Below are 26,198 nucleotides of genomic sequence, written 5' to 3'. Positions count from 1 at the left end.
CTACAGCGCCCAAATTTTGCACATACACACTACTAACATTAGTAGTGTGGAATATGCCACAAAAAAAAAGGGATATGAGATGGTTTACTGTATGTAAACCATGTCTCATATCCTGTCGGGTTTGGGAAGGAGAAATGAAAAGCCGGCAATTGAATTACCGGCTTTTCTCTAACACCGCTGCGTATTTCTCGCAAGTCACACGCATGGTCCGTGTGTAATCCGTATTTTTCTCTCCCCCATAGACTTTTATTGGCGATTTTTTTGCGCAATACGGTGACAAACGCAGCATGCTGCGATTTTCTACGGCCGTACAAGACCGTATATTACGGATGCGTAATATACGGCAGATAGGAGCTGGGCCATAGAGATTCATTGGGCCGTGTGCAATGGGTATTTTAGGGACGTAGTTTATGCGCTCATATGTCCGTAAAACTCGCTAGTGTGACGCCGGCCTATCTGTGCCCCCGACCCTGACTGACAGCCAGCCTCAATGTAGATCCAGCGTCAGTAAGCGCCAGGGGAACGGTTATAGCGGCCGCTCTGTATACTCAGAGCAGCGCCCCCATGACTTAAACCAAATGCTAGCAGGGAGAATAAAAGTTAATTTTCTCTCCGCTGCATTCAACTGCATGCAGGTGCTGGGCAGCATAATAACACTATTAACCTGCAGATTAACCTCAAATGTGCAGATTAATAGTTTGTTATTTCTGATGACAGGATACCTTTAATTTTGTAGTACAATACTTCAATAAAATTGTGCTGGAGACAGCACATGTGAATACCGCTCTATCTCTGGTGTCATTTCTTTCAGACACTGTTTATGAATTTGCATATACTGTGCCTTCAATAAAATTGCGCTGAATAGTGCGGTATGAGCACGTGCCGACTCTGGCACCATTTTATTAAGGTAATACACTACAACGTCAACATAGCAGTGCGCATGTCCATTAATCCTATGGCCGGCAAATGCGCACTTTTATGTTGACGTTGTTTTACATTAATTCAATAAAATGGCGCCGCAGTCAGCGCACGCGCATACCGTGCTATCCAACGCGATTTTATGGAAGACACTGTATATGCGAATTCGCAAACAAAGCTTTTTTAAAAAAAAATATGGCACCGGAAATGTAGCAATAAAAATGCTCGCCTTCCAGGCGTGGAAAAGTATAAAATCTTGTTTATTCAACTCATCAAGGTTTAAAATTGTGGCGGCGGGGGAGTCGGGTCAGTCGTTCACCACTGAACACACTCCACAATTTTAAATCATGATGAATTGAATAAACCAGATTTTATACCGGAAAGCAGAGTGCCACCTCTTCACTTCTTCTTTTGGTTTTCCTATGACATTGGTACATGGAAGGTGTCAGTCAAACCTGCCTTCTAGTAGATACAATTCTGTCTGAATGCAAACGCCCATCCGTATCAATACGCACAGATATACGCCACCTGTACTATTAGTTATGATGTGGTCATGAAACGGAATTCTGTCCACACAATATACATAAGACACCGGGCAGCTAAAGATTTGGGAATTGTTTTTAAAAAGCGATTCCCTTAGATTTATTACCATCGTCACTTTCTTTTCAAGTGACACGTCCGCTACCTGCAAAGAGGAAAGAGCCAACAATGATTCCAGACCTGCCATATCGGGTCACATTTGAGGAATTGGGGCGTTCATGAAAGTTACAAGTGCAGCAATGAATATGTGAAGATGGAGACACGAGAGCTCACCTTCTTAGATAAATACTTCTGTTTAGGGACAATGTTGGTAATTCTTGGTTTATGGTCAAGGGCCTCTCTGTTTTCTAGATGTTTGACTTTGTATATTCTGACAAGCCAGTGTTCTGAAGTGAAAGCTTCTTCCAAGTGTTTGAATTTGATGTCTTTATTCCCAATTTCTGCATTACGAGTACGGTCAAAGCCCGGCGGGGTTCTAAAGTCTAACTGCAAGCCGAGGGAAAAAACAAAACATATGTTAATAATCAGGAAATCAGTAATCTGTATTAAAGTCCACACAGCTTACTACTGTACAGATCACCACTGTCAACTAGGTCTCACAATATTAATTTTTTTATTTATCATATGTCATGCTTGAAGTGGATAAGGGTTGAATAATAATATCAACAAAAAAAATTGAGGCCCAACTTATTTTCCATCTCACCTCAAGATGTGCAAATGTGGTAAAAAGATCACAGAATAAACGCTAAAGATAAGGTAGGTAGATATTCTAACTCAAATGTGTGAGGCTAGATTCACACTAGCTAAACGCAAAATGCCCTCAAGCCGCAATAATTGAGAGTCGAGTTGAGAAGAGATCCATGATAAAATGTAATTTTATTTAAAAACTAAAAACATGATTATAAGAAGGAATGTCATAACGGGACTCTGTTTGGGCGAAATGGTAAAGTATGGAGGAAGAATTCCCATGAAAATAAGGTAACAAACAATTTTGATGGTACTCTGACTTTCTATATTTCTTCGCATCAATAATAAATTTAATAAGCAGAGTAATTGACAGAGACCAAGGGATACACTGTATGCAGTATGATGGTCAACACAAACTTCTAATAAAGTGTTTTCAAAATATCAGTATGCAAATATCAAAATAAGTTGTAGGTAATTATGGTTATTGTAGGTAATATTACCTTAATATACTGCCCCGGAAGAAACTGGCAGCAAAACGGGCGTCGGGGTGTTCCACCAGGAACAAACGATACTCTTTCCAAGGTAGTTTATGCACTAAGCACTTTGTTGTTACCTCATTCCTCTTGCAGTCTTATTACCAATAAGCTCCACGTCATTCTGACTTGATCCTACTGTGGATTGTGGAGTTATATGTGACTTAGTTAAATACATTACTCTGCACTGGCAGTATATTAAGGTAATATTACCTACAATAACCATGGGTGTGGTGTTCCTACACAATCCCAAAATATACTGTCTTATTTTGGTATTTGCATACTTATATTTTGAAGACACTTTATTAGAAGTTTGTATTGGTCATCATAGTGCATACAGTGTATCCCTTGGTCTCGGTCAATTACTCTGCTTAGATTTATATTGAGAAATTTAGAAAGTTATAGTACCATCAAGACTGTTTGTTTCCTTATTTTCATGTGAATTTTTCCTTCATACTTTACCATTTTGCCCAAATTATCCCCTTTATGACATTATTATTATTATTATTATTATTATTAATAATTATAATAGCGCCATTCATTCCATGGCGCTTTACATGTGAGGAGGGGTGTACATAATAAAAACAAGTACAATAATCTTAAACAATACAAGTCATAACTGGTACAGGAGGAGAGAGGACCCTGCCCGCGAAGGCTCACAATCTACAAATTACTGCTTATAATCATGTTTTTAATCTTTGTTTAAATAAAATACAATTTTTATCATGGATCTCTTCTCAACTCGACCCTCAACTTTTGCGGTTTGAGTGCATTTTGTGTTTAGCATGGTCTCTGAAGTGCCATTATAAATTGAAACAAAGTCTAGTGATTAATTAGATTCACACTAGGCCTACTGTCGAGCATATACACTCAGGAGATAGCACCCAACAGTGGCCATAGGCAAGAGGGCTAGGCATCTGTCCACTTTGTACTTTTTATATATACTGTATACCTATGCTAATTTGCTGGTCTTTCATATACAGTAAAAACTGTATGCAAATGCACACCGACCAGACAAAGGCCAGAAGAACACATTTTTGAAGACATATGATTATATTCTTTCCTCCCAAAGAATTATTCCAATCCAGAATAAAGACTTACCGTATATACTCGAGTATAAGCCAACCCCCCTAATTTTTCAACAAAAAACTGGGAAAACTTAATGACTCGAGTATAAGCCTAGGGTGGAAAATGCAGCAGCTGCCGGTAAATGTCAAAAATAAAAATAGATACCAATAAAAGTAAAATTAATTGAGACATCAGTAGGTTAAGTGTTTTTGAATATCCATATTGAATCAGGAGCCCCATATAATGCTCCATACAGTTCATGATGGGCCCCATAAGATGCTCCATATTAAAATAAGCCCCATATAATGCTGCACAAAGGTTAATTATGGCCCCATAAGATGCTCCATAGAAACATTTGCCCCATATAATGCTGCACAAATGCTAATTATGGCCCCATAAGATGCTCCATACAGACATTTGCCCCATGTAATGCTGCACAAATGCTGCTTATGGCCCCATAAGATGCTTCATAGACACATTTGCCCCATATAATGCTGCACAAATGCAGATTATGGCTCCATAAGATGCTCCATATAACAATGTGCCACATATAATGCTGCTGCTACAATAATAAAAAAAAAATGACATACTCGCCTTGTTGCTGCTCGCTGCTCCTCAGCGTCCAGTCTCTCCGCAGTGACTGTTCAGGCAGAGGGCGGCGCGCACACTAATACGTCATCGCGCCCTCTGACCTGAACAGTCACTGCAGAGGACGCAGATGACGGAGCTGCGGTGGAACGGGAAAAGGTGATTATGAAATACTCACCTGCTCCCGGCGGGGTTCCTGGCAGCTTCTCCCGGACAGATGGTTTCCAGCGCCCGCAGCTTCTTCCTCTGTTCAGCGGTCACGTGGTACCGCTCATTACAGTACATTACAGTAATGAATATGCGGCTCCACTCCTATGGGAGTGGAATCCATATTCATAACTTTAATGAGCGGTACCACGTGACCGCTGAACAGAGGAAGAGCTGCGGGCCTGGAGACCATGGGACATGCAGGGACCGCACCAGGAGCAGGTGAGTATGTGACCGTTGTCACTCCCCCTCATCCGCCGACCCCCCCGCCGACAATGACTCGAGTATAAGCCGAGAGGGGCACTTTCAGCCCAAAAAATGGGCTGAAAATCTTGGCTTATACTTGAATATATACGGCATAAGCTTAAAAAGAAAGACTTTGTGTAGTAAAGAAGTGGTAGATCTTTACCTGCATTTCACCAAACCGATAGTATGACATTTTGTACATGAGGCAGTTGAGCAGAGTTGGAGAACCGGCTTTGTCCACTCGAAATTCACCTTGAGGTGTAAAATAATCACTTTCCTAATCAAAAGAAAAAAAAGTTAGCTATTTACCATTATTTTACGCTTTCTTTAGTGAAGCAACAATTTTCACTTACAAACATGAAACTAAAAATTGCTCAAAGTAAAAACTAAAAAAACAAAAGCTCATATTTGTATACAAAGGTTTCTAGATGGCCCCAAAGTGGAGATACTACGGGGTGGGCCATTTATATGGATACACCTAAATAAAATGGGAATGGTTGGGGATATCAACTTCCTGTTTGTGGCACATTAGTATATGGGAGGGGGAAACTTTTCAAGATGGGTGGTGACCATGGCGGCCATTTTGAAGTCAGCCATTTTGGATCCAACTTTATTTTTTCCAATCGGAATAGACAATTGCCTTCAGACGACCCCAAAGATAAAAGTCTAAGGGGGTCAGATCAGGAGACCTTGGTGGCCATTCAACTGGCCCAAGACGACCAATCCAATCTCTAGGAAACTGTTCATGTAGGAATGCTCGGACCCGACACCCATAATGTGGTGGACTATGCTGTGAAGATATGAGATGTGAAGCATCTGAAACAACGGATACTGGAAGCCTGTGCTAGCGTTTCTTCTGCGATGTTGCTATCAGTGTGTCAAGAGTGGGAGAAGAGGGTTGCATTGACAATCCAACACAAAGGGCAGCACTTTGAACACATTTTATAAGTGGTCATAAACTTGTAAATAATTCATGAAAGAATAAAGTTAGGTCAAAACCAAGCACACCATTGTTTTTCTTGTGAAATTCTCAATACGTTTGATGTGTCACATGTTCCTCTTCCCATTGGAAAAAATAAAGTTGGATCCAAAATGGCCGACTTCAAAATGGCCGCCATGGTCACCACCCATCTTGAAAAGTTTTCCCCCTCTCATATACTAATGTGCCACAAACAGGAAGTTGATATCACCAACCATTCCCATTTTATTTAGGTGTATCCATATAAATGGCCCACCCTGTATAAGCAGAATCTTTATTGGACGTCCCCATCAGTCTTTAGACCAGTTTGAAATCCCTACTTATGGAAAAAAAACAAAAACGTTGAAATCCTTGGGTATAAGTGTCCTTCTAACAGTCAAGACTCTAAATGCTTTTCTGGCCTGTCATTTCCATTTTCTTACCCGGATATCCTTCGGATGCTCTCCTTCCGCTATCCTAACCATCCACAGAAACTTGTTGATATCATCGCCAGAATATCCAATCACTCCTCCAAAGATAATTAGCACATAATCTACGTCCAGGCTGCGCATGATTTCATAAGCTGCCGACTCATTTGAAGACATCGCTTTTCCTACCTACAAGAAAATGTATAGATACAAGGAAAAAGCACAGAGGACACAAAATAATGTATAATAGTGTTCACCATGAAGCATGTCAAACTAAATAAAAAATGCAAAGAGAAGAAGGATCACCTTAAATTAACAATATTTATTAATTAAATGAACAACAAAGACAGATAGAGCATACTGTAAGAACAATTAAAAGCTAAAGGGGGGGGGGGGGGGGGGAAGAATCACCAAAACATAATTCTTGACTTGATCACGATAAAGTGAATGTCAAATAATATTGTGTGTGAATATCATCTTTAGCTATGGCTAAAATCTATGGGTTCTCCCAACTTTTACCACAATTACCTTCGCCCCCTGTTTATTTATCTGTGATTTATACCATCATATATCTTTTACTCTGTGCCTTATGTGCTTTATGTTTTATTTAGAAGATCTCTTGCGTATTCAAAAACCAATGACCATACTTCAAGATTTGGGATTTGCATGCCTTACACTTGTATCTGTATGTCCTTGTGCTCACGCATTTGCATAGTTATTAGTGATGAGCGAGTATACTCGTTGCTCGGGTGATCTTCGAGTATTTGTTAGTGTTCGGAGATTTAGTTTTCATCGCCTCTGCTGAATGATTTACAGCTGCTAGCCAGGGTGAGTACATGTGGGGGTTGCCTGGTTGCTAGGGAATCCCCACATGTACTCAGCCTGGCTAATAGCTGTAAATCATTCAGCTGAGGCGATGAAAACTTAATCTCCGAACACTAACAAAAACTCGGAGATCACCAGAGCAACGAGTATACTCGCTCATCACTAATAGTTACCTTTGTCTTGGCTTTGGATCTATAATCGGAATTTGCATCTTTATACGCGCCCTTGACTCTAAAACGTCACGAGTGTGCAGCTGTGTTTAAATCTTTATGCGCATAAACATCCCTCGGCGAGCATACCTTGAGCCTGACGCATAGACGCAACTTTCTTTTTGACTCTTGACCAGGCATGCGTATGCCTCCACTCCGTATGGTATTTATGCTTAAACTTTATTCAGACGTACAAAGCGCATGCACAGTATGCATTTCCAACAACACTTTATCCACCACAACGCGGTTGGCGATACAAGTGGGGCTTTTCTTCCCACCTCCACTACCTGCTTGAACCTTACATGGATAACCCTCATCCTTGAATGACATCCAGGACTGTGATTTTTCACTCTCCAACATGGTGTTGATAGTATAGCTCTTAGGTGCTCCGTTCATGCATATCCTGCACATCTTGTATTATTACACAGATCATGTTTCCACACTGAGCTGTCTTTGTTTTCACATTTATGTGCATTGGTTTAGCACCAAGATCGAAGTGATACAATATTTGGTATTTTATATATATATTTCTACAGTGATCTACTATTTTATATAGAGGTTTAATGGACTTGTGGTCTATTTTCCATTGATGGTATTGAAGTTTTTTTTTTTTTTAAACATTATCTTTATCATGAGCAAGTCAAGAATTAGGCTAGGTTCACATTGCGTTAGTGGGTGGTCGCTAACGGACAGCGTTGCACGGCGAAATTGTCGCAATTAACGCCGTGCAACGGGTCCGTTAGCGCACCCATTGACAGCAATATAAATTTCGCCTGCAGCGCATCGCTAGCGCGTGCCTTTTTCGGCTCGCGCTAGCGATGTGCCGTTCTATTGTAGCGCAGCGTCCGCGGCGCGCCCGAGGTCCGTTCGCGCGGCCCCTACAAATACATTGCGTTGGCGCAATCCGCTAGCGCTAAACGGATTGCCCTAACGCAATGTGAACCTAGCCTTATGGTTTGGCAATTCCCCCCTTTTTTGTTTTTTAGTTGTTTTTACACTATGTGTAATTTGTCTTTGTTTTTCATTTAATTAATAAATATTGTTATTTAAGGCGATTCTCCTTTCTGGCATGTCTCTTTCTTCCTTTTTTAAGAAAAAAAAAATTTGCAAAAGAAAAAGCAGAGAACGACAATTAATGCCTATGAGTTCTAGCCAGAGCCAGGACATTAGCCACTGATGTTTTATAGCTCAATGTGTATTATATACTAAAAAATGCAATATAATGAAACATTTCATGCATTTCTAGAAATGGTGTTCTACCACCACAATAATAATGAATAAGCTCATCCTGACCCTTACTGATTCCCCTGCACACCTGTTCATGTTAGGGAGATTTCAAAAGCCCAGTAAGCCTAGCCTTCCATGCAGACTTACTGGCACTTCCCTTGGTGACAGTAGGGAACCCTGCACTAGAAGCAAACCTTAAATTGTGCACCCGTATATAAATGCAGCTTTTCTAAAAAAGTGAATTATTACTTTCGCACCACAGCTCAGATGCTTTCCAAATCTTAAGGACAGTGGCTTAAGCAGATCTTATAAGAGTTGTAAAGCCGACAGAGCTGCATTGAGGCCAGAGATCACCAGGGCTGGCCCTGACCCACTTTGTGAGACAGATATAGATATACACAGTACATAAACCTGTTAACCTTACACTTAAGCTGGGAAAACACTAACAATTGAAGAGAAATGGATATGATTAGTTTCACCATTACAAATCCATTCAATCGTACAATTTATGATTCAGTTTTAAAGGGAAGGAGAAAATCTATTGTTTAAATCCAGTTTTTCCGGTTCCACATTATTTTTTTATCTCTTTTACAATCTAATAAGTTACACAATACCAATCTTGCCATTTCCACACAGGCCACTGTGACTTTTGTTGGTTCTAACTTACTGTTGTTTCAGCAAACAACACATGTAGATAGCCACGATGGTCACACCCCAAATTATCTTTTGAATTGAAGTATTAAATATGTCTGTGTAAACATCATTGTGAAGGGAAGAGGAGCAGAGTCAGCAGTGGCAACAACTACTACCATTGGTAGATCCTGTGTCATCAGGCGTTACCTGTCATTGTAATCCTGCCTCGGATCATAAGAAGTCTGCGGAAAATTCTTCCTGATAGATTTTAAAGTGGCTTGTGGATAAATTGCAAGATTACTCATGTTTTTTTTTTTTTTTAAATGTTCATGAAAGATATAGTACAAAAATAAAAAGCAAAAACTGGATTTAAACAAAAGGTAATTTTCTAATGATCGCATCCCTTTACATGTTACTGAAATATGTAGATATTGGAGCCTACTGATACATCAATTAATGTCAAGAGACTTTTCTGCATGCTTACCAATGCTATATGACTATTATTCCACGTGTTATTGTCTACCAGCGTTGTCCGATTAGCCATTCCTGCTATCTGGTATCCGTAATCCCACCATGACATCACACGGGCATGTTCATCAGTATTTTGCCTTAGCCAGTAGTACGCTTCTCTGAAGTCATCCAAGATGTTTCTTGTCCTGAAATGAGAATGATTAAGCCTATTCCTTAAAAAAAAAAATTCAAGAAGTCGCATTAATACGGACACCCACTCCTAGTAGTATTTTGATCCAAAATTTAAAATCCAAAATCAAGAATGAATCCCATGCAAAAAAAACAAACAAACAAAAAAAAAAACCACAGACATAACCCCCTTTAATGTAGAGATGTGCACATCATGTTTCTGGCCCACTCCTGGATTTGGCCTACAAATACTGTAGAAATACACTGACTGATATGCGGGAGTAGGAAAGTGGCCACAGGGTGCAAGTGAAGTGCATAGTGTGACATACATTACATTTTTCCCTGGCTGCAGTTTGCTATTTAAAAAAAAAAAAAAACACACAAAGAAATATTAAAAACAAACCAAACCCCACTGTACTCACCCTCTCCAGGTTTATCGTAAAGTCTATGTCACCATTCATGGTGCCTGGCATTGGCTGCAATGGGGCATTACTGTGTAGATGAACGATTGCACTCACAGATTGGCAACCGAGCGGTCAACATGACGTCAGCGCTGCAAGCAATGCCAGACACTGAACAACCTGCCGGTGGACGCGGGAAAGGGGTCTGTGAGTTTTCTTTTCTGTAATAGCAAACTGCAGCCAGTGGAGAAACTAAATTGAAAGGGAACCACGCCTATTGATGAAGATAATGGTCTTTGGGCTATTAGTGGGCATAACCTTCATAAATTATCCCAGGTACACAACAAGATTAAAAGTTCTTGTCCAGTCAAATGGTACGGATGACATAACTAATCTGATCAGTGAAAATCCAACATCTGACAAACTATAGAGGACCTGTACTGCACAGCTCCGGTCAATGCGTAGAGGCCGTTGCCAGCTCCTGCAGATCAGCTGTTATTCTCTTGCAGGATAGGTCATTAATAGCATAAGACTAATCCATTCATATAAGAGTGAAATCACACAGGCTCCTTACTCACTGCCAGCATATTCACACAGGAAGATTTATCGTCATTCTGGTATAGTGGGCAGAGACATGCAAAAGGGGTCTTTCATGGCCAACTACAAACCCAATGCCATATAGCCTTGCAAAGAAACAGATTGGAGAGCAATGACAAAGGACAAGGGGGTGCTCCCAGAGAAAGTACAATATTTGACATTAGGTAAATGTAAGTAAACATCATAGACCACCTTTCTACTCGGTCAATTCGCACTTGCTATATACAATTTGTCTGTCTACATAAAATGAACCCATCTTATTCTAGCTTTTGATCAGCTTTAGCAGGTTTATTAATCTTCAGTGAAAAGATATGAAAACCCTTGCTTAAAGGGGGCAAGTATTAGGAACCCAGTATTAGGAACACAGCAAGATTAGGGTGAAGAAGGATAATGGAACCAAACCCCCCCACCCACCAGACTCGTACAACTGTGATCAAAAAACACATCAGGTTCTTACCCATCATGGTTGTATGAGGCCAGCACCACGCTGGGACTGGAGTAGGCATTGCTGGTTACCCACGTACAATGTACAGCAAACATCATCAACAACATCAGCATCAACATGGTGACCACGCTCTTGATGTTAGGCCCCAGGCCTTCTTCGGTCTTCTCCTGCTCGGACACGTGTTTTCTCACTTTTCCAGCCTGAACAGAGACACAGACAGAATTATCTGCAGAGGTCCTGGTAGTAACTATGCCAACTGACAAGCTGCCATGGTGGAAGTGGTTCTGAAGAGCCAGTAATTACCAGTGAAACACGTCAATGTCTTTTCAGGTCACAACTGTTTACATCTGACTGACTGGGACAAAGCTGAGCTCTAATTCACTCTGAAAGTCCCGATAAATTGCACAAATTACAGCTTTCACTGTGTCTAAAGGCCTATTGCCGCTAATAATGGAGTTTTTTTTGATTATACATGGAAAATATATATTTTGCAATAAGGTAAAACATTCACCATTATAAGGTGACCTTAGAGAGCACCAAGCGGCAAACACCACAATCATTTTATTACAGGAAACGTGTCATAAAAGAACTACCTATTGTTTAGTTTGTCAAATTATATTTTTCTTTTTATATCAATATCAAAAATTCTACAATTTTTTTTACTAGCCCAATATTAGACTTTTACATATATTTTAAACTTTTAATATAGCTGTAAATCACACTGACTTAAACGAAAGTGTTTTAATACATTCAATGGAAATGCATTAGATAATGAACAAATAGGAAGTTTAAGGGATGTGCACACGGTCAGTAATCTGCAGCGCTTTGGACGTAGCACATGTCCGCTGTATCCAAGGCACTGCCGGCTATTGAACGTAGAGCACTTGATCAGCGCACGCGCGGCCACAGGAAGATGGCCGCCCCCACCGATCACCAGGGGAATAGCGCAGATCGCGCTCTTTTCCCTCCCCTGTGCAGTGGATTCTGGACTTGGGCATGCGCACACCACTACGCCACCAACGGAAAACTAAGCAAGATCTGGGGGAAGACACCACGCCCATCTGACCAGACCAGCCTGATTGACAGGCGAAAACGGCTACTTTGGTAACGTATTTCGGCAGCATAGGTAGGGAATCGGGGTCCACAAAATACAATATTGTAATGCACAGCTCAGGCCCTATTTAACAGTATTTTTATCTCATACGGAAAAAAAGGGGTGACAGGTTCCCTTTAAATCACCCCCCTTTAGCCCCATTCAAAATAAAACAAAAATAAAATCAAATATACACATATTTGGTATCGCCGCGTTCAGAATCGCCCGATCAATAAAAAAAGGATTAACCTGGTAGCTAAACGGCGTAGCGATAAAAAAAAAATTGAAACACCAAAATTATGGGGTTTTTTTGGTCGCTGCGACATTGCATTAAAATGCAATAACGGGCGATCAAAAGAACGTATCTGCACCAAAATGGTATCACTAAAAACATCAGCTCGGCACACAAAAAATAAGCCCTCACCCGACCCCAGATCATGAAAAATGGAGACACTACGGTATCGGAAAATGGCACCATTTTTTTTTTTTAAGCAAAGTTTGGAATTTTTTTTCACCACTTAGATAAAAAATAACTTAGACATGTTTGGTGTCTATGAACTCGTAAGGATCTGGAGAATCATAATGACAGTTTTAGCATTTAGTGAACCTAGCAAAAAAGCTAAACAAAAAACACGCATGGGATTGCACTTTTTTTGTAATTTCACCGCACTTGGAATTTTTTTTCCCATTTTCTAGTACACGACATGGTAAAACCAATGATGTCGTTCAAAAGTACAACTCATCCCGCAAAAAATAAGCCCTCACATGGCCATATTGAAAGAAAAATAAAAAAAAGTTATGGCTCTGGGAAGGAGGGGAGTGAAAAACGAACATGGAAAAACGGAAAGTCCCAAGGTCATGAAGGGGTTAAAGAAAGTAGATGGTGAGGACCAGATTAATTGAGACCTCAGCCTTTTCTGCGTCTCCAACATTAAATTATGAATTATGGATGCATCGTCCAAGGTACAGGCTCATAAAAATATCCTCATAGCCCTAAAGAAATTGCGCATCTTACAGTGCAACTCCCATGTCTGTGGGAGTTCTGGGACCTGAGATATAGAGATCAGCCTCCCACAGCAACCGAATGGGTCCAGGTTTGATCCCTGTATGACCGGCAGAACAAACCACATGCGCTGGTACCGCCCGTGTACTGATCCGATCATCCTGAGAGAAGCCATTTCATTTATTAGATATTGGGAACAGATTTTGCAGAGAAGATGAGGGGTGGAGATTGCTAGCCCACCCAGGTTCGGGGGGGGGGGGGGGGGGGACACAGAAGGTTTAAGAGCTGAGGACACTTGGAGAGTGTGACACACAACAGAATAATATGACGATGAAATAAGGAACAGGGCATATGCCAGCCAGAGGGGAGCAAGCACTTGCTTTTTGGGGGCTGCCCGGCAACTAAGTCTTGTACCTGTGGAACGCAGAGCTCCCCGGCTTCCACAAGCGACTTTCAACATGGTAAATTGACCTCCAGCTTTATACCTCTAAGCCTTGTATGATTATTGTTATATTTTACTCTGACTGTAACTTCATATATTTTTACTGTATTTCTTGCAATTACCTAGTGTGCCCTTAAGGCAATTAAATCATAAATTAATTTTGGGCTGATCCTTTTATTCTGATTGTGAATTTTAGAATATCCAGCGTGGGTAACAGGGCAGTCTCCCCGGCGGCCATTTGCTCTAGGTGCAGTTCCCTTACTGACCTGAGAGACAAAGGGGGCGCCGGAGAGCTGTGCCTGTGTAGTTCCGTCACGGATTGGTGACGTGGGAGGAACCAGTTTCCTTCACATTTTCCTTCAGTTTTCTGCCGAGGAGGTAGTCACCACTCTGGTGGAGTGAGCCTTAAAGGGAACCTGTTCAGGGAATCTAAAGAGCATCCACTGCAAATGGTTTCTCCCTTGGTTATAACGAACAGAAGTTCTTCACTTTTCTGTTGCGTAAGCTGGCAAACAGATCCATCTCCGACAGCCCCCATGCACGCACTATCTGCTGGAAAATCTGGTAAATTAGAGAAAATTCTCCCTGTCGCAATTTCTCACGACTCTTGAAGTCAGTCCTTGTGTTGTCTATTCCCATTATGTGACGTGCCGTTGGAGACAGTAGATGTTGATCTGCTAGCTGGAGTAGGAGGGTCTGCTGCCATCATTAGGGTATGGGACCTTGTTCCCCCCTGGTGGTTGATATAAGCCACAACTGCTCGATTGTCTGATATAACTGACATGGCGACCCTGTTGAAAGGGGATAAAGTGTCACAAGGCTCTTTCCACAGCTCTTTCAAGTTCGAACCCTAGCCCCTCTTTAGAGAAGACCAGATCCCCTGAACTGAGTGAGCCCTTAGATGTGCCTCCCATCCAGTATTGCTCGCATCTGTTGTGACAACGTCCTCTACTGGTCTTAACCACTGTACTCCTGATGACATTTTCTTACTGTCCACCAAGACAGGGAATCGCTTTTGACGACCTCTGTGCAGACAGGACCTCCCACTGTAACTGCCTTAGGTGAAATTGGGCCCACCTTAATGCCGGGACAAGACGCTAGGGATTCTAGCAAGGCCAATGATTTTCTAGTGTCATTCTTGGCTGATCTATTGCTGACAGCGCCAGGGCCATTATCTCAGCTATTTTATCCTCTGGTAGGAGACAGATCTGGTGCTCGGAGTCCAAAACCAAACCCAGGAAGGACTGCATCCTTTCTGGTTTTAGTCTTGATTTGAGGATATTTACCATCCAGTTCAGCTCTTCTAGGGCCACCATTACCTCCATCAGCTGTTCTGCACAGTAATCTTCTGACCTTCCGACTAAATGGAAGGGCCGTATACCGGTAATGCCTGACACGTCCCTGGACATACAGAGCCACCCTCAGGAATTTTCGATGGCCCCAATTGATTGGGATGCGATAATAGGCATCCTTCAAATCGATAAACGCCATGAAACGATTCTGGAATAACAGCTTTATAGCGCATTTCACCGACTCCATTTTGGAGGAATAATTCACAAGCCATCGGTTGAGCTTCCTCAAGTTGAAAATCGTTCTTAGAGAACCATCCGGCTTATAAAAAAGAGGGGTCAATAAAATCCCCTTCCTATCTGTTCCACTGGGACTTCGCATAGAACACGCTTTTGTACGACTCCCATGATTTCTGCCTCCAGGGCCAGCTGTTCTCCTGGTGATTTCCTGAGGGGTGTTAATACGAAGGTCTGGTGAGGTGGATGGACACAAAGTCTATCTTCAGACCGTCCTTGATGATACCGAAGATCCAGCGACTGGGGGAGATGTTCACCCAGGCAGGGAGAAAGAGCGAGAGCTTTCCCCCTACCGCTGACCTGACGTCATTGGGAGGGCTTCTTGGAACATGTAGAGCGTCTGCTGAACATATATCCAGACTCCTTTTTATCCTTGAACTCCCACCTCTACCTTTCTCCTGGAGGACGTCCCTATTACACTTCCTTCTCCGAAAGGAAGGCTTCCTAGCTTCAGCAGGGAAACAATGGAATCCCTTCTTTTTGTCGCCTGCCTTCTCCAAAATGTCCTCTAGTTTCTGCCCAAAGAGAAACTGGCCATCACATGGGAATAGAGCAGTGTCTACTTTTTGAAGGCAGGTCTCCCGGACACCCCTTCAGCCATAAGGCCAAGATCTTGTCTCTCGGAACCTTGCCCTAAGCTGCTCCTCCATTTGGTGTAGTCAGATCATAAGGGAGTGAGCAGTACAAGTCCCAGCTATTGCCGGCTTCAGACCCCATGCGGCTGCCTCCCAGGTGTGCCTCAGGAAACCACCAGCTTTTTTTGCTATCAGCAGAGCACCACATAAAGACCCCCACAGGCCGCTCCGGGCATGAGCATATCTAACTCAAAACTGAAAAGAAAGTTTAAAACAACAACCACAAGATGGATTTCATCAACCAAGGTATCATTGTAATCAGTATAACGGCCCCAACCTGACACTGTTTGTAGGTTACTGTACACAATCCTGCTGACAGTTTCCCTTTAAAAAAAAAACCCAAAAACATACATTTTTCTTCTCTTTCTACTGAATATGTTTGTGAGATCATCTGATCACTTGTATTATACACAATATCACAGTACTGTTTTGTATAGTGAAATTCACGGTCTCCTTTGAACGCCAGCTATGGGCTGGATTTCACAGGAGTGTTGTAATAACAGCCACAGGTATCTTCAGCAGACCTCAACCATCATGGCAACCTATTGGTGCCCCACGATCACATTATTGAGGCGCCAATATGCGCCTAAAACAACGCGGCTCCCTGCTGGCGTACAGTAATTGCTGCTGTCAGAGATTGACCACAGCAATTAACAGGTTACCTGCTCGACCAGCGGCCATTACAGGCAGAAGAAGGTGAATATTAACAGCCATCACAAGATATAGCAATAAAAAAGGGCCAACTGGAACGATATGGCGGCGTTTAAAAAAAAAAAAATAAATAAAATGTGATGGGAATGTTTATTCTGCTTGTCTTGTAATAAACCAGTAGGGAACATGCATAAACACAAACTCATGGGACAGATGTACTACATCCGCTATTGCCTTGGCAGCATACGGGTTAAGTTGAACTCATCAGACGTGGTACTGCCCTTTCCAGACAGCGACAGCTATAACCAGGTGGCCTTTGGAAGACTAGCATTCAGATTGTAACACTAACAGCAGCAGGCAATCTAGCCTCACCCCGCTGAGTGGCAACCAGCATGGAAAATAATGTGACATTCAAAACGATAATAGTATATTCAAATTGTTATCCCCCGCATCCACCGCCTAACCAGGGAGTTTTATTTTGTCAAGTAATTAAAAGTAGGAAAAAAGCGTGAATTGCCATTGTCTGCACTTCATTACCTTACTTCTTATAGTGGTGGATACACAATGCAGAGATTAAACACTGTCTGCAACTTCAAATCAATTACAGCTAGCCATGCTTATCGGGAAGGAAGCCATGAGTCAATGGAAAGCAGATAAGTCTGGAGCAAAATTACATCTTTTAAATATTTTAAAGAGCAGGGTAAAGCGGCTAAATGTTCTTTATGACAGAGCTTCCGATCACGGGTACTCAGATGCGGTATCATTTAATTGCTCGGAGATGTAAGCAAGGTATTGGTTTGATCATAAAGGTTTAAGCTTGGCTCTTTCAGATGAGTCTTACATTGCATGGTCTATTGTTTGATTCAGTCATGGTGTTTTATCGTTTGGGTTGAAATAATAGTAAGGCATATATGTCATGTTACTCCCAACAAGAGTATCCAAAGCAAATGTGAACGGAGCCTAAAAGGTGGCCATGCTCATTAGCTAGGCAGAGCCTAAAAGGTGGCCATGCACATTAGCTACTAAAGGTGGTCATGCACATTAGCTAGAAATAGGCTGATTATAGAACAGCAGCTGAATAAACTTGGTGAATGATCGATGTGGTCGGTGGAGTAGCGGTAGAGAGGACAGCCTAGACAATAGAGGCCACTAATTCACTATCGTGGATGTAGTCCAGTGGAAAAGAAGTTATCACCCGTCAATGGGGTAGGCGATAATATGCTGATTGATGAGGGTCTGACTGCTTGGACTCACACCGATCATCAGAACATTATAGAATTTAGTGGCAGTGTTCATAACTGATCTCTGCTCCAATCCTATAAGGCTACCGAGCAGTGCGGGTCCTAGTGGTGGGACACCCAAATCATCGATCCTTTGGATAGGTAATAAAATGGTTTTACTTCAACCACCTCTTTAAGGACCGAAATACACCAACTCTAGAGGAGGTTAATACAAATGAGAGCAAAACTAACGCACTTCTAACAAGAATCTAACTACTGCAAATGATGCAAATTACCTTATCATAAAGGTTTCCTGAATTTCTTTTATCATCCTCGTCACTGCTGTCTTCTATTGGTGGATTTTCTCTTTTCATGTCATCACCCAAATAATGTTCAAAGACATTCGAGAAAGCAATAGCAGAAAGCATGCAGACCACAGGAGTCAGGGTTAACATCAAACGGACCATTACACCGGCAAAATATACTGCACTGATTGCATACAGGGCAACTGCGGAGAAAGGAGAGAGGAAAAAAAGGTTCATTAAACTGCGTCACTAATAACAGGATAAATAGCCACAACACGCTGCCTAGAAGCAGCTCCCTCGCCGATTGTAAGAACATCTGAATTGTATCCACATTACTGGGTTACACGAGAAAAATAGCTGTATAAATCTCCAGCATACACAAATGGCACATAAGAGGTCCTGGCACCAGAGGCCAGCGGAGGGGGGAGTCCACGGACCGTTCGGATGTGACAGGCAGAAGGGGTGACATTATGTAGAACAAGCAAAGAATTAAAATAAATCCTATAGAAAAGGCCGTAAACCTCTGCATCCACTCCTTATTTAGGGACTATATACTGAACTGCATGGAAGGTGCGGGACCATCTCACCAAACATCAGGACCGACGGCTGGGAAGTAAATCTACGCATTAAAGGGGTTGTATTGGATTATAAAATAATGGTCTCAGAGCAGGGAGCATGACAAAACCTATACTGGCTGGGAAATCTCTCACTGCTCCAGTGCAGCTATTCTCAGGGGTCCTGGAGAAACTGGAGCCAGCATAATACAGGGACAGAGACTAATTCCAGCAGTGTTTCAAAGCTTCCTGCAGCAGCTTTGATAAATCATCATTTTATCTCCAGCTGCTCTGCTTGTCCCCTCAGTGATGACCGCCTGTAAGTAGTCCTCAATATTCTTAAGCACTGTACCCCTCACCTCCCAAGGAATGGCAGCTTTCTTGCTATGCACAGCATAGGCAGAAAGCTGGGAATAAGTGGCATGTTCAGAGGTTACACAAAGCTCATCACTAAGGCTAGGTTCACATTGCGTTAATGTGTGCACGCTAACGGACAGCGTTGCAAGGCGAAAATGTCGCAATTAACGCCGTGCAACGGGTCCGTTAGCGCACCCATTGACAGCAATGTGAAGTTTCCCTGTAGTGCATCGCTAGCGATGTGCCGTTCTTCTGTGGCGCGCCTCGGACGCTGCTTGCAGCGTCCACGGCGCGCCCGAGGTCCGTTCCCCGCTCTCGCAGATCGGGGATCTGCGAGAGCAGGGACGTTAACGCGACCCCTAAATAAACATTGCGTTAGCGCAATCCGCTAGCGCTAAACGGATTGCCCTAACGCAATGTGAACCTAGCCTAAGAGGACAAGCAGAGCCGTAGCAGATAAACCGGTTTTTATGTACCGGTAATAGGATTTTACAGAGTCCACGACAGCACCCACAACGAGAGAGGGGATCCGCCCACCTTCCGGACAGGAACCTACAGGTTAAAAAAGGGCGGTCTCCCCTCGCCCTCCAGTTTGTGTTCCAGAGTACAAGGGATACCGCCAATGAATCAGTACATGACAATATTATCTTAAACATTACTAAATACCACCACCTCTAAAGAGTGATTTCTAAGGCACACCTTACAACAGAGTGCAGGAATAAGCAACTAAATACGGGGGGGAATGTATGGGTGCTGTCGTGGACTCTGTAAAATCCTATTACCGGTACGTAAAAACCGGTTTTCCTATCGCCACGACAGCACCCACAATGAGAGACTTTCAAAGACTATTAACTGGGAGGGACCACAGCACTAAGTACTGAACGGCCAAACTGCAAGCTGGAATTAGCAGATAGGTCAAGGCGATAGTGTTTATAAAAGGTGGAAGGTGATGACCAAACTGCCGCCTTACATATCATTTCAATGGGGACATCTGCCTTCTCCGCCCAGGATGATGCTATGGCCCGAGTGGAGTGCGCCCTGATGCCTTCGGGTGGTGTTACTCCCCTGGCAGAGTAGGCAAGACATATCGCTTCTCTAATCCACCTAGCGATAGAGCTCTTCGTGACACTGGAACCTTTTTTCCGATTCTGGAAAGAAATAAACAGAGCCCTACTCTGTCTCCAGCTTTGTGTCCTATCCAGGTATTCTAATATTGTCCTCTTTACGTCTAGGGTATGATATTTTTTCTCCTCATCTGAACCCGGATTTTCATAGAAAGATGGTAAATAAATCTCCTGACTTCTATGAAATTTAGTTGCCACTTTTGGCAAGTATGCAGGATCAGGTTTCAAGACAATCTTATCTTGGAGAATTATCAAGTAAGGAGGATCTACTGACAAAGCATGTATATCACTGACCCTCCTGGCAGATGTTAACGCTAAGAGTAGGGCTGTTTTCAATGTTAGATTTTTAATCGAAATAGATTCTAATGGTTCAAAGGGGGGTTCGGTCAACGCCTCAAGCACCAAGTTGAGGTCCCAAGGAGGTACCCTGGCAATATGGATTGGGTTAGAACGCTGACATGCCTTAATAAATCTAGCAACCCATCTATTACCAGCTATGTCACTGTTGTACAGAGCTCCTAAGGCTGATACATGAACCCTTAGAGTGTTGACCGCTAGACCCAACTCCCAGCCCTTCTGAAGGAATTCTAAAATGGCTGAGATCGGAGCATTATTTCCCAATGGTTTCTGGTAGAACATAAGGAATCTTTTCCAAATCTTTGAATAGATTTTTGTTGTAACCTCCTTCCTGCTTTTCAATAAGGTATTTACTAAAGCTTCGGAGAACCCCCTCTCCTTCAGAAGCTCCCTCTCAAGTTCCACGCTGTTAAGTGAAGAGTCTCCAAATCTGGATGACGGAATGGACCTTGAGAGAGGAGATCTGGAACCACTGGCAACACCCAAGGATCGGTGACAGACATTGCTTTGAGGAGAGAAAACCAAGGCCTCCTGGGCCAGAAGGGGGCGATTAAGATTATTCTGGCTCCTTCCTCCCGGATCTTCCTGAGAACTATCGGAATTAGACACATAGGAGGGAATGCATACGCTAGTCGGAAGTTCCAACGGACACGAAGGGAGTCTACTATGAGAGGTTGGTCTGCCCTGTGTAAGGATGCGAACCTCCTGGTCTTCTTGTTCTCCCTCGTAGCAAACAAATCTATTGTCGGTAATCCCCACAGATTGACTATCTGATTGAATATCTGCTGGTCTAGGGACCACTCTCCCTGACGAAGGGAATGGCGACTGAGGTAGTCTGCTTCTATATTGAGTTTCCCTTCTATGTGAACCGCTGTCAGAGATTGTAAGTGATCCTCGGCCAGAGACAATATCTGTGCTGCAGTGGTCATTAGAGAACGTGACCTTGTCCCTCCCTGATGATTGATGTAGGACACCACAGTCATATTGTCTGACTGTATTTGAACGTGCGAACTCTTCAGGGAAGGTAGCAGAGAAAGAAGAGCCTGGTTGACTGCTGTCAGCTCTCTTAGATTTGAGGAGTTCTGGGACTCTAGACTTGACCAACGCCCCTGGGTTAGAATGTCTCCCATATGGGCTCCCCAACCGAACGGACTGGCATCTGTCGTGACCACGTTGTCCGGGGTGATGGTCCAGAGGACTCCTTTTGACAAATTTACTGGATTGAGCCACCATCTGAGATCGTGAAGAGTGGCAGGCGATATACTGAACTTCCTGCTTAGAGCTCCCTGAAGATCTTTCTCTGCTTGAAGCACCTCGTACTGAAGCATTCGGGTGTGAGATTGAGCCCATCTCACCGCCGATATGCATGCCGTCAAAGAACCTAGAAGAGACATTGCGTCTCTTAAACTTAAGTTTGGAGCTTTCCTTACGGCCCTGATCTTCTGAATGATCCTTTGTTTCTTTTCTTCTGGTAGGAAGGATGACTGATTTTCTGAGTCTAAGAGAACTCCTAAGAATGCTTGATGTCTTGTGGGCTCTAGCCTTGACTTTTTCCAGTTGATTATCCACCCGAGACCCTGTAGGGATGATATTATGGCATTTACCCTAGATGTACACTGAGCGATAGAATTTCCAATTATTAAAAAATCGTCTAGATAGGGCACCACCAGGGTTTCTCTTTCCCTGACATGGGCCATTGCTTCTGACACAACCTTTGTAAAAATTCTAGGAGCCATGGATAGGCCAAAGGGCATTGCTAAGAACTGGAAATGCTTAATCTGATGGTTTACCCATACAGCCATCCTGAGGAATTGCCGATGATCCCGGTGAACTGGAAGATGGTAATACGCATCTTTTAGATCCAACACTGACATGTAGCACCTAGGAAACAAAAGCTTAGTTGTTGATCTGATGGATTCCATCTTAAAGGCGCGGTACTGAAGATATTCATTCAATCTGCGTAAATTTATAATAGTCCTAAAGGACCCATCAGGCTTAGAGATTAAGAACAGCGGAGAATAAAAGCCAGTCTTCTCCTGATCTCTTGGTACTTCTTCAATAACTCGCTTTGTCAGTAATTGTTGAATCTCTAACTCTAAGGCCTGTTGTTGGGCCGGAGTATCCAGTGATGTTACAATAAAACGATTTGGGGGAGTTTTCAAAAATTCTAATTTTAAACCTGCCCCGACTACCCCCATTATCCAGGCACTAGATGTTATCTTCTGCCATTCTGCTGAGAAGAACTTTAATCTTCCACCTACTGGCAGACCTGCTTTATCTGCGTCTCCGTCTTGAGAAAGATGAAGGGTTTTTATAGTATCCACCTTTCTTTTTCTGATCCGACGACTCCCAATCTCGATTATATGCCTGCTGGTCTGACTGGAACTTCCTGAAGGGCATGCGTCTCCGGAAGGCGTTCCTAAAAGTGGGATTAAATGCTTTAGGAAATCCCTTCTTTCTATCTTCTGCCTTTGCAAGTATGTCATCCAGCACCGGGCCGAACAGGTACTCACCCCTACACGGAATAGAGCACAACTTGGCTTTTGCCTGGGCATCTCCCTTCCAAGTCTTTAGCCAAAGCGCCTGTCGGGCTGCGTTTGAGAGCCCCGCCGATCTTGCAGCTAATTTCAGGGAGTCAATTGAGGCATCTGCGAGATAAGCCGCTCCTTCTCTGACCTGAGACAGGGAATTTAGTAACTTATCCCTAGGTGTTTTGGCTTTAAGCTGCTCTTCCAGCTGCGTCACCCAGACCATGATTGACCTTGCCGTACAGGTGCCTGCAATTGCAGGCTTAAAGGCTCCTGATGATGCTTCCCACACTTTCTTAAGGAGCATGTCCGCCTTTCTGTCTGAGGGATCCTTAAGGAGTCCTACATCCTCTAATGGTAGTGAGGCAGTTTTTGAAGTAGAGGCTACTGCCGCATCCACTTTCGGGATCTTCACCCACTGAGATAAGGTGTCATCCTCAAAGGGGTACCTTCTTTTTGCGGCCGAAGGTAAAAACCCCTTATCCAGTTTGTCCCATTCTCGTCTGACCAGATCTTTAATGGTCTCAACTACGGGAAAAGCTCTACGATTCCTCTGGTTCAGTCCTGCAAACATGATTTCCTGGGTGGTTTTTGGCTCTTTGCTCTCTGCCACCCCCATCGTTGTACGGACTGCTTTAATTAAAGTGTCCATATTTTCCATGGAGAAACAAGGCCTTCCTTCCTCATCCGAGGAGGCCGATGATGAAGTGTCCGAGCACTCACCCTCTTGCAATGAAGGGCTGGAATCGGATATCACCTCCATGCTACTTTTCTCATGCCGCTTGGTTTTAAGGGATGATTTTATTTCCTCCCTAATTACTTCCCTTAAATCTGATACACGAAGGGGAGCTTCTTCCTCTAACGTGCGGCATATACACAACTGACATAACTTTTTTAGGTAGGTGTCAGGTAGTGGCTCCGTGCATAACGCACACTGCTTATGTTTAGACTTTGAGGTCTTTTTTCCCTATAAGAAAACATAGTACAGGGGACAATCTGTATCAGTCAATGGTTCAAATATAAAACTCACCACTGCTGATGAAACAATAAAGTACCGGTTTTTGAGGGGGTGAGGTACGACATGACGTGCCAGGGTCCTGCTGCCCGCGTGCCACATCTCCAGTGTGCGATCTGCTGCTGCTCCTCTGCTCACCTAACGGTCGGTGTTCGGCGTCTCCTGTAGAAGACATGCTGCCGCACACTACTCACCAAGCGCTGCCTTCTTTTCAAAGGTCCCGCGCTCTTCCTCCCGGCCTCCTCCGGAAGTCGTTCCTCTACTTCCGGGTCATAAGCGCCGACATCTCTCAGGCGTCCTGCGCGCGTGGTCGACCCGGGGCGGCGCGCCTTCCCCCGGGAACGCCACCACGACCGCTCAGCTATTTTCCACCGAGCCGGTCCTTGCCAGACGAGGGGGGAGGCTGAAAACAGAACCTCCCCCGACGCTGCTTCCAGGCCCCCGAACCTGGGTAAGCAAAACCTGTAGGCTCCCGCCGTCCGGACAGGAACCCAAACTGGAGGGCGAGGGGAGACCGCCCTTTTTTAACCTGTAGGTTCCTGTCCGGAAGGTGGGCGGATCCCCTCTCTCGTTGTGGGTGCTATCGTGGCGATAGGAAAAACCAGGATTTTATCAATGTTACAAGCAGCCCTGGTAAAAGACAAAGTGATGGAATCAGGGTCTCTGCTCCTAGAAGGGTAGCAAAAACATGGCGACAGATCCTCTGATTGCCTGCAGTTCATGTGCGTGTGACTTGTTCAGCAAATCACGGTCTGAAAGGGTCCCATGCCACACATGCAGGTATTACACTTAAAGACAGCGACTGGCTGCAGCGGTCACATGCACACAGTCGGCATAGGTTCGCTACGGCACAGTTAACCAGGACAGCTGCAGTGGTGGTGATGGTGGATTTTCAGGTAATTATAAATGGTTTTATTTTATTACATTCACTACTTTCGATTAAAAAAAAAAAAAAAAAAACAACAACCCATAAGCGAGGTAATTACTAATGGAGTGGTTATCAACTCAAACTGCAATATATTAAGCAGGTGAAAGCTCAGTGACATAAAAGTACTGGACATTGTTCTGAGGAGACCACAGAGGGGCTACATGGCTTGTGCATCTCTAAACACCTTGGAGCCTCTTCGGCTCTACTAGCAGGTCCTCATGAGTTAAGCTGACAGGCATCACATTCTCATCGATTTCAGCGCATTACAGTCAGGCTCACTTGGACATCAAGCAGTCTGTAAGCACAGAGGACAGAAGCTGGAAGGCCTTGCCGACCGCTGCAGCACCATCGTCTGAAGTACGAGGATCTCCACACAGACTTGTGTCCATGATAGGGGCTTTAAAGAGGAATATAACATAGCACAACTTCTTGGAATTTAAAAAGGAATTGTGCATGTGACAATGCAGAAGAATGATGAGGAAGTGGTCCACACAGAGCCCGAGGCCTATAAAGCTGGTCTGTCAGTTCATGGCAGCCGTCTTGCTCTGGGCTGAGGAGCTATAGAACCCTCCATGTATTGCTGTAGAAGACTCTGCACATAGGGCTATGCTGAGACAGGAGAGCCGCAAAAAACAACAACAAAAGTAGTGTGTAGTACCTACCAAATACTCGCTCATCATTGATATTCTTTATACAGAACCAAAGCCCTGCAGGAAAGGTACAGACTAATATATGAAGGTCAAAGAAGAAGGAAACCCAAGTTGTTGGCTGATGTTCTGATACCGAAGCGATAATGGGAATGTGAATTTTGGCATACCTATTAAAAAGGAAAAAAAATAAAAATCACAAGAACAGTTATGACCTATTCAGCCTGTCAATATTGATAATGATTAGAACGGACCATATAGGAGAGAAGTGGACGACATCTGGCCCATGAGCACTTGTGATCTGACATTTACTGTCATCAGTAAGAAGCTTCTTCCCATTACACAAGGAATTGAATGTGTAGATTATATCATTACATGAGCGGATCCAGCAGTGTAACTAGCAATTTGTTATTCACATTTCTCCATGTGATAATAGTTGCCAAGAAGCAGACGCCGGAGTCACTGAACCCGATGTTAATAATGACCTCCTAAATACGGACTAAACGGTTTGGCCATTGTTAAAGCACTAAGCTGCCCGTAATTTCGCAGGAATGCGAGGTATACACACACATTCCAAAAAGGTTTAGAAAACACCTGCCAAACG

At 43.4% G+C, this 26,198-nt stretch overlaps 1 protein-coding gene across 1 annotated transcript in view; it reads right to left on the bottom strand.

The window, feature by feature from the left end:
- STT3B (STT3 oligosaccharyltransferase complex catalytic subunit B) overlaps positions 1-26,198 on the bottom strand; it is a 170,606-nt gene that overhangs the window by 9,468 nt on the left and 134,940 nt on the right. Inside the window, exons 9-15 of the mRNA XM_077268964.1 lie at positions 25,610-25,764; positions 18,076-18,287; positions 11,162-11,349; positions 9,552-9,723; positions 6,189-6,362; positions 4,951-5,064; positions 1,732-1,944 (exon numbers count right to left, since the gene is read on the bottom strand). Coding sequence (XP_077125079.1) covers positions 1,732-1,944; positions 4,951-5,064; positions 6,189-6,362; positions 9,552-9,723; positions 11,162-11,349; positions 18,076-18,287; positions 25,610-25,764 — 1,228 coding nt within the window. The remainder of the gene's footprint in view (positions 1-1,731; positions 1,945-4,950; positions 5,065-6,188; positions 6,363-9,551; positions 9,724-11,161; positions 11,350-18,075; positions 18,288-25,609; positions 25,765-26,198) is intronic.

This window comes from Ranitomeya variabilis, chromosome 6 (assembly GCF_051348905.1).
Source record: "Ranitomeya variabilis isolate aRanVar5 chromosome 6, aRanVar5.hap1, whole genome shotgun sequence".
NCBI lineage: Eukaryota > Metazoa > Chordata > Amphibia > Anura > Dendrobatidae > Ranitomeya > Ranitomeya variabilis.
Note: the sequence above shows the minus strand (reverse complement) of the source record. Positions and strands in the feature narration are given on the sequence as shown.